Source organism: Homarus americanus, unplaced genomic scaffold (genome assembly GCF_018991925.1).
Source record: "Homarus americanus isolate GMGI-L3 unplaced genomic scaffold, GMGI_Hamer_2.0 scaffold21642, whole genome shotgun sequence".
Lineage (NCBI taxonomy): Eukaryota > Metazoa > Arthropoda > Malacostraca > Decapoda > Nephropidae > Homarus > Homarus americanus.
Genome location: NW_024732554.1, coordinates 1 through 14,190, shown reverse-complemented (window position 1 = coordinate 14,190; position 14,190 = coordinate 1). Strand labels below are relative to the sequence as shown.

Genomic DNA, 14,190 nt, shown 5'->3' with positions numbered 1-14,190 from the left:
CTGTTTTAACTATAGACAGTACCTGTTAATGTTAGACTGTTCGTTTTACCATTACATAGTACATGTTTATGTTAACTTTAGATATCTTATGTTAACTGTGAGGATTTGCTCTTAACTTGGGACAGTTATGTCATCTTAAGACAGGTTGTGTTAATCAGCTTATGTTAACCTTAGTTCCTCGCAACCTTAGACAGTTTATAATAGTATTAGAAGATAGTTTGTTATTATTAAACAGCTTATGTTAATTTCCAACAACTTTTATTAAAATAGCTTTTATAAACTCAAGAACTTCGTGGCATTTTTTTTTTTATTCATGAAAACTTGAGACCAACGCCTGGTTTCTCTCCACAATGTGACAGTTTAGGTGTGTGTGTGTGTGTGTGTGTGTGTGTGTGTGTGTGTTCATAAGTGCGAGTGTCTTGTTTGTGAGTGTGTTAATCTTGTTTGTGAATGTAAGAGTGTCTTATAGGTGAGATATGAGTATGTCAGTAAGTGTGTAGGTCATATTGTTATTGCAGTGTGTGTGAATGTAAACTCATGGAAACAAGAAAAATATATACTGTACGTCATAAAACTGAATAATATGAATGTAAGGAGGAATTTATGAAGGTGGACGAACATTGGAAATTAAAAATACAATATACATTTAATCGACCACACACACACACACACACACACACACACTTAACACACATAAAAAGACCAAGCGAGGAAAACACGATAATACATAACTCACACGAACAAAATCAACAACACAGAATATAAACAATGGTAGGGTGTCAGGCGAGGTGAGTGATGTACGATGACTCTGGGTGAAGTTATTGGTTTTATTATAAAGAATAACAAGTTCTCGTCCCGTGCTGGTTGATAAAGTATATCATTACGTTGTAATTATCTGAGTGGTGGGGAAGGTTTTGTGGTGGACCATTATTTAGGAAGATATACTGCTGTATGGATGGTAATTTGGGTAGTTTGTAATCCGTATCTAACTTAGGAATTCCTTCTCGTTATTCCCCGGTAAAGTTTGGGGCTGTTGATGTCTTGCACGTCTGGCCGACCCCACTAAGTTTGGATAATTTTGTGAGGCCGTAAACGAACTTGTGACACACATGAACTATTCACCTAATTTTGGGGGGTGTACAGGCAGCCCAGATTTATTATAAAAGGAAGAAAGTTGGGCAATATTGGCTGAGTTGAGGAGAACTTTGAGTCTGGGTTTGTGGTGGTAAATAAACATGTATATAAGGACCTTTATCTATTATTTTTGTCGTGGCCGAGTAAAGAAAAAAGTTTGATCTATCAATAATAATAATAATAATAATAATAATATGCAACCTTACAAACTGCCGTATATAAATATAATGGTAAAACAAAATCAAAACAAAAAACACTCGCGTAATAACATGGGAGGGTTGAGTGTGTTATGAGGTGGTGTGGGTAGGTTGTGGTGTCACTGAGTGAATAACCTACAAGATTTTGTGCGTCAGATTTACAACTCGTCTCGTGGCTCTGGCTAGTAGGCTGGGTCTCTCTCTCTCTATCTCTCTCACAATGACAGAGGAGAGACAAAAGGAGAACCCCCCAAACAAACCCCCCACCCCAGAACGCGCCAGGAGGGACGTGCTGTCTGTACCTCCGCCAGATTAACCTGCAAGTTAGTCGTGTCTTTGTGACGCTGATGAAGACTGGCCGACCTTTTTTGTGGTTGACTGTTTTTACTGAGCTGCAGCGGGAGAGTATGCGAGCGTGTGGGGAGGAATGGCTAGAGGTGAGGATGGAGAGATAGTTAGAGATGAGGGGATAGGGGGAGAGATAGTTAGAGATGAGAGGATATGGGGAGAGATAGTTAGAGATGAGGGTATATGGAGAAGAGATAGGTAGAGGTGAGAGGGAATGGGGAGAGATAGGTAGTGGTGAGGAGGTGGGGAGAGATAGGTAAGGGTGAGGGAGGTGTTGGGGAGATGGTAGGGTGAGGAGGGTTGGGGAGGAATAGGTAGAGGTGAAGGGGTGTGGGGATGAGAGTAGAGACATAAATGAAGCAATGATAGAGGAAGATATGGATAGAAAACACAAGGATGGAAGAGAAGGATAGGTGTCGAGGAGGAATGGGATAGACCAAATTGGGAGTTAACGAGAGAAGAATAGGCGTGAGAAAGGATAGAAACGACCGGAATGGGTTAATGGGGCAGAGGATATGCGTGTGTGTGGAGGGTGGGGAAGCACTAAATGGACACTCACTCAACTTTGCATGAGCGTTGGTCCTGCATACCTGATGGACACGTGGCAAAAACTAGGTCTACCCTCCTATCTCTTCCTCCTCCTCCTGTTCGTCTTCCTCTCCTCATCCCCCTGTTCCTCACGCCCCTGTTCCTCCTGCTCCTCATCTACCACTAGCATCACCTCCTCCGCCTCACCGCTCCTCCTTTTTCTGTTCCTCCCCCCTGTTCCTCACGCCCCTGTTCCTCCTGCTCCTCATCTACCACTAGCATCACCTCCTCCGCCATCACCGCCCCCTCCTTCTATCCCTCTTCCTTCTTCTTTACCACTACCACTTCCTTCTCCTTCTTTTCCTCCTCCTCCACTTCCCTCTCTGTCCTAACCTTCCTCCACATCCAGTCCCTCCTTTTTTTAACTCCCATCTACATCAAATTTCCTCCAGTCTCTTCCTCCTTTATCCTCTTTGCCTCACCCTTCCATTTTCCTCTCACCCACTTTTTCCTTTCCACATTCTTCCTTCCTATTTTTCTCTACTCCATCTTTCTCTTCTCCCTCTTGTTTTCTCTTCCTCCTTCGTCCTCAGTTTTCACTTCCACCTGCTTCCTCCTTCCTACCTACCTCCCTCTCTCCTATCTCCCTCCCTCAACACTGACAAACTAGACGACAGTCACGCGGCATGATAACAGCTGAAACCTGACTTAGTAGTTTATTAGGTGTGTTTAGGTCAACGTGAGTCAGTGTCGTGTACCATTTCTCTCTCTCTCTCTCTCTCTCTTTCTCTCTCTCTCTCTCTTTCATATACTCCGCCTGAGAAGCCCACTAATGGAGTCTGTCATGAGGTATGATCATTAGCCGTGACTCACCTGAAGAGACAATATTCCTACCTGTTCTCCGTCGCCGTGTTGATTAATCCTTCATATTTTTCCTCACTCACGACAACACCTTCCCGCAGTAACTCTTCTAATCTGTCGTACTAACTGGGTCACCGTCACAGCGAGAAGATATGATCATCTACAACTCTTATCTACTATAGGAATATTTAAGACAATTTTGGAACACTTGCAGTTTTGATTTTGTAATTCTTATACTGGGGTATTTGTATCTTTGTATTAAGTATAAGTACATGGCAAGAAAATAAGCAAATGTAGTCTTAGGACAACCATAGATAATCAGAATCTGTTTTATGTAGACTCATAAGCAATCAAAATTTGTTTAAAAACACTTGGAACAAATCAAAGAATATTAAAAGTCGGTTTTATGTAGACTTCACCCAACAACAGTGCAATAGAATCATCACGTGCGGCCTGTGTACAACCTTAGCACACAAAATCATTACTTGTCGACGTGTTTCGTGCACGATCTCGCCCCACTCATACACACCTAACCAGTTTTTTCTTTCTTGTCATGACAGACGGTCCATCATTCAGCGTGCCGCCGAGTGACCAGTACGCCGAGCTGGGGGAGAACGTGACCCTAAGATGTCAAGTGGACTCCATGCCAGACCCGACCATCGTGTGGATCAACCAGCAATCACAGACGGTGGTGGGTAAAGGCTCAGAGCTACATATCAAGGTCACTAAGAACAACGTCGGCGCCTACCTCTGTATCGCCAAGGTCGAAGGCTTCCCAGAAATCTCCGGTACCGTCGGGGTGTTCCTAAAGGTAATGTCTTGGTGTCTCTGCTGGGATTTGATTATGAATGGGAGATAATTATGTTATTTACTCCTAAGAATATCAAAATGTACACTGTCAGTACTAAAAGAGAGTCACGGCACCTTTTGTGTTATGTTATAAGTAGACAAGTAGGTAATTAGTGACAGCAGTACAAGAATGTAGTTTTATAACTTTTGTTTAGCTTAGATATTGGTAAACTAAAGTATAAGTATTTCCTTCCTTGGTGAACTGTCTAGTATCAGTACAAGTCGACAGTATTGATCGACTCCTGTTGCTGAATGATGATATAATTTAACAGTGTAGTAGTTTAACCCCTTTAAGTTAATAGTTTAATTACTCAAGGATGATGGCGTAATAATTTGGTATTTATTGTTGAGTATTACTGACTGTTGACTGTCAGACCTACCACAAACTAACAGCTGGTGTCGTTCTTGTCGCTGCCTTTCACAGGGTCCGCCGCAGGTACGCTCAGAGAGAATACAGTGGGGAAGCAGGGAGACACGGTGTTGGTGGAGTGTCTTATCACCGCCGCCTCCGCCCGTTCCGTCACCGTCACCTGGACACACAACGGAGCTGAGGTCGACCTGGGTGAGTGTACCTGACGCTAGTGATGTTGCACTTCTTATGCTTCTTAATCTTACACTGTAGTTGATGTCTCTTTAACACACTCTTACGTTCTCTAAAGGATGTCTATTTAACATACTCACGTTCTCTACAGTGCCTCTTTAACACCTGCGTTCTCTAAAGGATGTCTCTTTAACACACTCTTACGTTCTTTACAGTGACGCCTCTTTAACACACTCTTACGTTCTCTACAGTGACGCCTCTTAAACACACTCTTACGTTCTCTGATGACGCCTCTTAAACACACTCTTACGTTCTTTACAGTGACGCCTCTTTAACACTCTTCGTTCTCTCAGTGACGCCTTTTAAACACTCTTACGTTCTCTACAGTGACGCCTCTTAAACACACTCTTACGTTCTTTACAGTGACGCCTCTTTAACACACTCTTACGTTCTCTACAGTGACGCCTCTTAAACACACTCTTACGTTCTTTACAGTGACGCCTCTTAAACACACTCTTACGTTCTCTACAGTGACGCCTCTTAAACACACTCTTACGTTCTCTACAGTGACGCCTACCACACATATTTTACTACACTTTTTACCTCCACCTCACTTAGTAGCGACACTCCTAACGCACTCTGCCTCTACCACTCTGCATCATGTTTACCTCCGGACATTGACTAATCCTTCGTGTCCGGGAAAGTGACAGCAATATAGAGAGGAAAACGGTCTCATTTCCTCCAGTCTCAAAGACACGTTTCTGACACTCTCGTTCTCACTGTCTCACCCGAAACTGCTTCATTCCTCCCGTCTCTCACAAACAGACAGTCTCATTCCTTCTGTCTCATATAAACAGACCGTCTCATTCCTCCGTCTCTCCCCCACAGAGGCAGGGCGTTACGAGGTCTCTGAGGACGTGACAACACAGGGCGCCTGCACACCCTGGTCATACGTAACGCGCAGCTGAAGGATTTCGGTGCTTACAACTGCTCGGTTCAGAACGCCTTTGGCTCTGATGTCTTCGAAGTTATTCTCAATAAGAAAAGTAAGTGTATATTATCTTCGTGCTTCTTGTTTGTTGTTTTTTGTTGTTGTTCATGGTTCATTTATTCTTCTTTTATTTATTTTCTTTCGAGGAAGAAAAGATTATATTAGAGAGAAGATTTTTGTTTACTTTTTGGGGCAATGATTGTTTCAGCAAATATATTTTTTACAATATTTAGTTAAAATGAAGAAATACTCTATTAGTGTCCTTCAAATAAGGGAAACGACATAATATTACAAAACTATGAGTCACTAGATACCATAGTGTTGACAGTATTTTTTTTTCATTTATTGGGCACCCCCATCCTTGTGTAAGGTGAAGCGCAGAAGCGTTTACAGCGCCCAACAGGGAAGCATGCTAAGTTCATGCTTGCCTTATGTCTCGTGAGTTAAGGGCGTAGAAGCCTGAAGAGTCAATGGTATATGTCTAAGCAAGTTATTGGAAGCTCCAACAACTTGTCCCTGAATACGAATTCGCAACTTCCGATTTACAGCAGGTACCTACTGTGCTGCTAGGGAACAGGGACCAAGGGGACTAGGAAGAGTGTCCAAACAACTTCCGCCTGCCCGGGAATCGAACCCGTGACATCTTGCTTGCGAGGCAAGAACGGTACCGCTCTACCACCAGATCCCCTGTTGATAGTATTAAAGATGATTAACATATATACTGTCTGTGTAATGTACATAGGTAAAGCAACTAAATAATTGCTGCCTGACTCCTAACCCTGGTGACCTGGGCTCGAATCTCGGCACGCACAGGTGAAAACTGTTTACAGAATACTGTCTAATACATTAAATTAAATCTCTGAGAACTTGACACCTTTATGTCGTGTGGACCGTCAATATAGTTACGGGTTGTGTTTCTTGTCTCTCCTCGTAATGCAATTTGGGGTTGAGCTTGTGGAGTCGACAGTGTGTAAACCTGATCCAGAGTCTCTCGTCTCTCAACACTCGCCTCTGGATACGTGAAGATCATTTTATCTCTTCTTGGATAATATTAACAGAGTGAATTACCTGCGTTAAGTTCTGATGGATGACGTAACAGAGATAATTAAGTTTAGATTAGGTTTAGTGTAGGTTAGGTTAGGTTAGGTTAATTTACTTTGGGTTATGTTAAATTATTTTAGGTTAGGTGAGGTAAGATTAAGTTAATTTAGGTTAGGTGAGGTTAGTTTAAGTTAGTTTAGGTTAGATTAAGGCCATTTGAGGACAAGAACACAGCTGACTAGACACCTCAGTATAGATCAAGAACCAATCTAACCGAAACTGTTTCCTGCCTACAGAGACGCTGCTGTGATCCTGTGGGGTAATAGGAGGCATCGTGTTCGTTTTGGTGGTGGCACTCGCTGTGATCATGTGTGCCAAGAGGACGGCTGCCAAGCAGAAAGGTAAGGCACTGAGCTGACCCCCGTATACCATCTCAGGTCATGTTGGGACTAAACACATAAGGCCCAGCATATGTACATTAAATATACACATGGGACTGAATATAAACATTAACTATACACATTAAACTATAAAAATAAACATTAAACATAGAAGACTCATTAAATAAACATTAAAGATACACATTAAATAAACACAGAAAATCGAGAAAAGTAACATTAAATAACACAAAAATGTACAGTAATAAGTAGTTAGGTTGTTGAGTGGATAATGGACTTTCTTTCTGTCGTACCCAGGGCACCCCCAGTCCGCCCAACTGTGATTGGGTGCCTAGCTTTGCAGTGGAGAACTGTGCTGAATCCCCACGGCCCCTAAAATCTCTCTCTCTCTCTCTCTCTCTCTCTCAGTAATTACCTAAATCGTTAATTTTGTATCTTTTTTTCGTTCTTACACTTATGGTGGTCTGTGAAATATAAATTCTTGACCTGCTCCTCTCTAGGTCAAATTTATTTACCGTGGCCACGTAAATATGTTTGTCTCCGCTAAATACCAGTGAATAATATGTTCTTGTCTTACCAACACCTGACAATAAATTAGTAATTTATCCGTCTATCTGTTCAGATGTTTATGCACAGTTCTATCTTTAGGAATGTTTATTTATCTAATATTTTATCTATCTATATGACTATGCAATATATATATATATATATATTTCCTCTATTTCACACTGGTAATACTCACAAACCTCTACAGGGAAACAGTCAGACACACACACGTCAGGCGCCCCTCCCGCCCGTCTTACCTGGTCGTCACTCATAGTTTGGAGTAAATTACACGTGTGTGATTATATTTTCAGGCGAGTCTTTGAGGGAGTGGTTTCTAATTTTCTTTTACTGCTGACACATATATGAAGTACTATTCTCGTCGTGTCGTAAGCGTTAATTATGTCTGGTTATCACTACTTCTCTGTCTCCTAAATCATGTTTCGTTCTTAATGGGGTCAAATTATTGTCTAAATATTGTACGAATTAAATAGTTTCATGTAATTATTTTTTTGTTGAAGAATTATTTTTGGTGACTAATTTATTATGATCCATGAATCGTAATGTTCATACATGTACAGTGAACAACACCAAAATTCCTGCACCTTTATGATGTTATGCAATATGACACACCGGACCAAGCATTCTGAACAACATGGTGTTCGTACGGGTTTTATAATGTATTCTTGCTAATTACTCTGTATTAACTATACGTGATTTACAGAATACATCGTATAGGTTACAAAATCTGACGTACCAACCTTACCAAATGAACATGGCCTCAGTGAGTGATCGTTGAGAAGACCGACAGACCCAGGCGAGCAGAAAACATTTTTGTTGACTGTACAGTTGCTGCCAAAATTCCCTCGACATCTGATAGTATCTGTCATGTTATGGGATATTTTGTATGTGATAGCTTAGTAGCTAGTGAACGTTGTTCAATGAATTCATATATTATAACGAAATATGAAAAATCAATATGTATTCCAAAAATAAGACTTTACCAAAAATACAAACCTGAGTGTTTGGTGTGCCTGACCGTTTATCTGATGTAATAATAGTGAGTTAGTAGATGATGGCTGGTTAACAGATATTACCTCACTTTACGTTGATGCTCTTCTCATTATTAATTTACGACGTCGAGTTTGGGATTCAGACATACTAATTAACTCTCCATTAAGTAATTAGTAATTTATTTCAATTCATGAATACATAGATTCATACACAGTAATTCGCTTTCCATTAAGTTATAAAGAAATGTGTTTGTATTTAGAACGGACTTGGTAGTCAGCGATCAATGTGAGTTTAGTTATGGTTGGGTTATAGGTTAGGTTAGGTTACGTTAGGTTACGTTACGTTATGTTAGGCAGTAAGCAGGTGCAGCCTTCCATGTACTATATGTAATTAAGTGATCAAAACAACCATCTCCAGGTCTATTGCTTCCCGGGTTGTTTACACATTCCAGCTCTGACTTGCATCACTTTATAACAACACCAATAGTTAACAACACGACACAGCAGCTCTTCAACACACTAATATTTCCTCATCTCTCCTGTGTTTAGGCTCGATAAACTGTGAGATCACGCCACTATACCTGCACTTCACTTCATTAAAAAAAAATTAATAATTATAGTGATTTAGCCAATGAAGACAATGAAATCCATAGTAACATTTTAATCAGTCAGAACGAACCAATTCAGCCTTGATTACTATATTTTAGAACGTGCTATAAACAGGAACCAAAAAAATCAGACTTTTTCCTATTGATTCTTAAATGCAGTTCATTGCACATCCTAAAATATACAGTAGTAATTATTTAGGGTTCTTGAATAAAAAGGACACTGGATAATTAATTCTTACCTTGCATTTGCTGGTAATAAATGTGTGTTTGTTAGTCAATAAGTCCGTATAATGAATGAAGAGAGTGTGATCATATTGTGACACTTCCTTACAGACGCCAAGACGGGAGGGTTACCGGAAAAGACGGTCGCCTTGCAGATGAATGACCAAAACTCCACAGCTAACGAGTCTGACCTCAAGGTGGGTGACTGTTGAGGCTCTCAGTGTAGGGCTGTGTGACTGAGTGTTGTGTGCACGGTGGCCTGAGTGTATACCAGTGTTTATGTCTGAGTGTCAAGAGTGTTATTTGATAGATAAGATGACATCTAAAGGAATATATGTGGATGTACAGCAGCGATATAGACATTTTTTACACAGATTTATTGGAGAGACGATGTTAAGCAGGAGAATAAAACAAACAGGTCATCTTAGTGTTGCCATATGGACGGTATACACACGAATGATGAGTCTAACAGAATACAGAACTGTTGATGCGTCAGGGGAGGGTCCTGGACTGAGGCTACACGACATAACGAAATAAATAAATCTTAATCTTAGTCGATAATGACAGAGAATTATTGAATGGAGTTTTAACGACCGTCCTCACCACCAACAGGTTGAACTGGACCAGAGGACTGGCTCCTCCATGAGTAACAAGGAGGGCGAGCTGGAGGGATGGGGGGAGAAGGAGGGGGAGCACCCGGCTACCCCCACCTACATGGCCTCCACCAACTCCTACCTGTACCCAGAAACCTTCACCGGCATCCCTCTTAAAATTGTAAGTAGTTCCTGTTTGAGTCTCGAGTTTCTGTTGCTCGTGGGAAAAATACTAGAATTAGTTGTGATTTTCTGTTAGTGTTGGTTAACGTGGATGTCTTTGAGATTATCGCAATATAGATATAATTAAAGTGTATTTTAAGTAGTCTTTTACATCCATGAATGGATTTGTCTGGATATATGTGTGGTAATATTCCTAACTGAATGTTGGTAATACAGTCAGTTCTCCTCCCACAGAATGGTCACCTCACCAGTAACGGAGGCGGGCTGTCTTATGGCAACTACGCTGATCACTCGACAGTGGCCACGGGCCAACAACAACAACAACAGCAGCAACAACAACAACAACAGCAACAACAACAACAGCCTTCTTCTCCCTCGGGGGGTTACGTCATGGGTGGAAATGTCAGCAGCGCGGGAGGCGTGGGGAGTTACACACATACGCCCCCGGGCATCGTCACCTCCAGCCAGCACTCCCTCTATCCTGGCTACGGGGACTACGACGGGGGACACGATGCCCCTGACGGAGTGCATGGCTTCTCTCCTGGCTACAACAACGGCTTCGCCAATCACAACTTCAAGACCTCGTCTGGGTCACTGCCGCTGTCACTACACGTCAACTCCAGAGGGAACGGGTCGGTAGCGGGTAACGCCACCTCCACCATCCCCAGACTAGGGATACCTGTCGACCCCAGTCAGTATATCGTGCCGCCCAGGACCCAAGTCATGCAAGGTGCTCTGGCCACACACGTCTGATCCTCGGCGACCCAGCACCGCCCTACGTATTGTTATAATTATTGATAGCGTAAACCTCTGATGGAAACCCTACATAAAAGACATGCAGTGTGGAAGCTTAAAACATAGAGCTAATGTGTTGATAACGTCCTTATGTGTTGTATATATGAGGTTAAAAAAACAGATGAAGCATTGTATCTGCAAGCTGTGTAGTCATGTTTTTTTTTATGTATATGTCAAGTAAAAAGCAGCATCTACACCACGTTATCACAGGTGGGTGGTGGTGGGTGGCGCTGCAAGGCGACACACACCACACACACCTCTGCGAGCCTTCCCCTGCAAGATCAACATCAGAGGCGTGTTCCTACCGTGGTGCAATAGTCGTAAGATTAAGTTGATGTAACAAAATGTAAAAGGTTTTCTAGAGTTTATGAAAACTGCTGTTCTCTTTTCTCCACAAACTTTATACAGTCGTTAAACTTGACAGAAGAAACTCGTCAAATCCTAAAGTGATATTTTTCATGTATAAAAAAAAAACATTATATGTGGCCCAGAAATCTTACTTTATATCATAATGATGATGTTGAAAATATTTTTTAATTCAGGTAGTGTAAATCCTCCTTCTCGTGCATCTGTTACGATATAGCTCTAGTGTTTGTGGTGGTTCATCTTATATTCTGTCAACCATTTCCCTTTCACGCCCAGTATTATTGGACTATGCGTCTCTCGTGCTTGGCTACACGTGGAGAGATAGTATAGGAAAATAAAACTATTAAGAGAGATTACGAGTTGGTGGAGTTGACAGTCTTGGAGACTCTGGTTGGGAGAAAAAGAGAGCCAGGAAATACAAGAGTAGTCCTTGTAAGCTACGAGAATAAGGATGATAATTGTAAAGCCAATACATTTCCAATACGTGATTACATTGGGGACTGAAGTACCATAGGAATGTGTTTTATACGACCCCTTTTTAGTATTCAAGTGAGTGGGATCAGCTTAGTGTATATAGAGAATAAGAGCGAAGGTTGTGCGTGTCGTGGGCTGCAGTGTAGCCAACTATAATGAAGAAAAACCTGTTGTTCGTTACCCTGAAAACTGTTTACATTTTTATTATATTATAGAATGTTAATAAAGGCTCAGGGATATGAAAGGTAATCATCAAAGTTAAATTTTACTCGTCATATTTTCTATGTAAAACAAAATGAGGTCATTACGTTTATCATGTCGGAAGAAAAATGTAAGAGAAGCAGAAGATGCCTGCTAAGATGTCCATTTTTTTCCATTAATTCCTTCAAAAGAGTAACACATAAAATCGTAAGTAAAACAGTCCAAAAAAGAGAGAATAAGAGGATTTTCTCTGAGGGTATAAATGAGTCCGTGAGCTGTTGCTTCCCTGTGCGGTGCGTCACTCCTGCGTGTTGTTGTTGTTGTTGTTGTTGCCATTTTTGTAAACAGTTCCTTCAGCCGAGGGACGCGAGTAAACTATTATAGTCTGTATGAAATATAATCTTATTCTGGTGTCTTACAGCTCGGTGTCGCGCGGGCCGGGTTAGGTAAAGCCTGTGGCTGACTTTTAGCGGTTTTAACATAATGTCTATATAGGGAACTCACCATACACGACGGCGTGCTTCAGCGTTATATTTTGATATGCTTGGTGTGTGTGTGTGTGTGCGTGTGTGTGTGTGTGTGCGTATATCTGTGGTTATCATACAGATACGTAGAACAGCTGCTGGCGTAGTAGCGTTTCAAGACGACTAAAACACTGAAAGTTGACCAAAGAAAGTCTTAACATATCTTTAAAACAGATGATTCATAAGATGTTTGTATCTTGATTCCTAAAAAAACAAAAAACACTCGATTTCCTGGAAAGATTTTCGGCATGACTGATATAACACATTTTTATTACATATAAATATATATAAATATATATATACATACATACATACATATAGTACCTCAGTGTAATTTTTCTTCCTCTTTTTGGATGTGATTTATCGCCAGTAACACTTATATATATAAATATATATATAAAACCTCTGGATAATATTTTTTAAAGAGACTAGAATATCCATCTCCGAATTTTCTAAGCTTATTTTTATTCCTCCAGAAACTCTTGCGTTCTGAATGGATTGATGTGCGTCTCATCCATGTGCTAACAATCAATCCTCAATCCCCATCCCCCAGTCTTCCTGATTGTTACCATTAGCCCATCAGAGCGTTGGTGTGTACAGATTGTTTACTTAGATGATCTGACCGTGTGTAGAGAGAGTGAGTTTGGCTGGAGATAGAGAACTCTTACATCAGCTGATCTCCGACTTTGGGTTTTAGGGAAAAAGTCTTCTGTATGATATTTTGAGGTAAACACAGTATTTATAGGATGATGAATAGACAGATAATGTTGTATTGTGTAGCCATTAATGGTGTTCTCAAAAGGGAAGAAATTATACCAACAGTACATTCTATCTTCTAAATTTATTCCTACGTGGAGTTGTGTGCATATTCTTTTTTCGATGGAATAGACTTGCACAACATTTGGTTTTAATCTTTAATATAATCAGACTGTGAAAATATTGACAATATTTAACCTTGGATGGAAAAAATAAAGAAAGACAATAAATATTTGTTAAGGAAATAGCGGGATGAAATTTGTCGTTAAATATATAGAGAAGTACTTATGACTAAAATTCTATTGGTCTTGCGGCCTATGGTGGCAGGTAATGCATTTCGTAGACTTTACTGTGTGTGCATGCTGTTGCTGACGGCATAGCCTTGCCATGTATATAGTGTATGTAGGGAGGTCTTGCATGTGTCATATCACTTGTTCATTTTCATGTTCATCACATATCTGTGTACATATCAAAATATTTGTAATTTTTTGTACATATGCTTACAGTTGTAATAAATATTTTTCTACATAAATTCCCCCGTATTTTATTGTTCATTCGTGTGGGGTGTGAGAGAGGGTTGTGAGGTGTGAGGGGGTGATGGTTATGAGGTGTGAGGGTTATCAGGTGTGAGGGTTGTGAGGTGTAAGGGTTGTAAAGTGTGAGGGTTGTGGGGTGTGAGGGCTGTGGAGTGTGGTGATGTGGCAGGATAATGGAAGGCAGGAGAACGTGATATCATTCAGCCAAATAAATAAAGTTCCAAGAAAGCCGAACTGTCAACAAAGGATGTGCCTGTTTTTTTTCATTCTTGGTGTAATTAAAATACACACGGTGGAGTGGTCAGGGAAAGACTAGCGCGTTCCCCTCCCTCCCTCCCTCCCTCCTTACTTCCCTCCCTCCCTCCTGTGATACAGAATATTAGAAAAACGAAATGCCCAAATATTGTGGAATTGGACGAAAACAGAACAAATATAAGCAACGAATTATGATTATGAGATAATTAAGTTACTTGTCTCTCTATTTAATA

The 14,190-nt window shown here is 40.8% G+C and overlaps 2 protein-coding genes across 3 annotated transcripts in view; both read left to right on the top strand.

The window, feature by feature from the left end:
* Positions 1 to 5,721, top strand: part of LOC121868902 (irregular chiasm C-roughest protein-like) — an 81,415-nt gene extending 75,694 nt beyond the window's left edge. Inside the window, exons 10-13 of the mRNA XM_042369916.1 lie at positions 3,629 to 3,879; positions 4,342 to 4,479; positions 5,372 to 5,567; positions 5,708 to 5,721. Of these exons, the coding sequence (XP_042225850.1) occupies positions 3,629 to 3,879; positions 4,342 to 4,479; positions 5,372 to 5,567; positions 5,708 to 5,721 (599 nt within the window). The remainder of the gene's footprint in view (positions 1 to 3,628; positions 3,880 to 4,341; positions 4,480 to 5,371; positions 5,568 to 5,707) is intronic.
* Positions 5,722 to 6,789: 1,068 nt separating this feature from the next.
* On the top strand, positions 6,790 to 13,699 carry LOC121868901 (cell pattern formation-associated protein ust1-like). 2 transcript variants are annotated; one of them, XM_042369914.1, is made up of 5 exons: positions 6,790 to 6,891; positions 8,156 to 8,248; positions 9,386 to 9,471; positions 9,887 to 10,048; positions 10,285 to 13,699. In XM_042369914.1, the coding sequence occupies exons 3-5, from the start codon at positions 9,430 to 9,432 to the stop codon at positions 10,801 to 10,803; spliced, it is 723 nt and encodes a 240-aa protein (XP_042225848.1). In that variant the 5' UTR covers positions 6,790 to 6,891; positions 8,156 to 8,248; positions 9,386 to 9,429; the 3' UTR covers positions 10,804 to 13,699. The 2 variants fall into 2 exon arrangements, with proteins under 2 accessions (XP_042225848.1, XP_042225847.1); XM_042369913.1 differs by lacking the exon at positions 8,156 to 8,248.
* Positions 13,700 to 14,190: the final 491 nt, after the last annotated feature.

What these genes read in the sequence shown, in the direction of transcription:
- LOC121868901 (XM_042369913.1), top strand. Translation starts at nt 6,858, where the DNA reads ATGTGTGCCAAGAGGACGGCTGCCAAGCAGAAAG. An exon ending in GACGGCTGCCAAGCAGAAAG is followed by an intron (nt 6,892 to 9,385) that starts GTAAGGCACTGA and finishes ACTTCCTTACAG; the next exon opens with ACGCCAAGACGGGAGGGTTA. An exon ending in CCGGCATCCCTCTTAAAATT is followed by an intron (nt 10,049 to 10,284) that starts GTAAGTAGTTCC and finishes CTCCTCCCACAG; the next exon opens with AATGGTCACCTCACCAGTAA.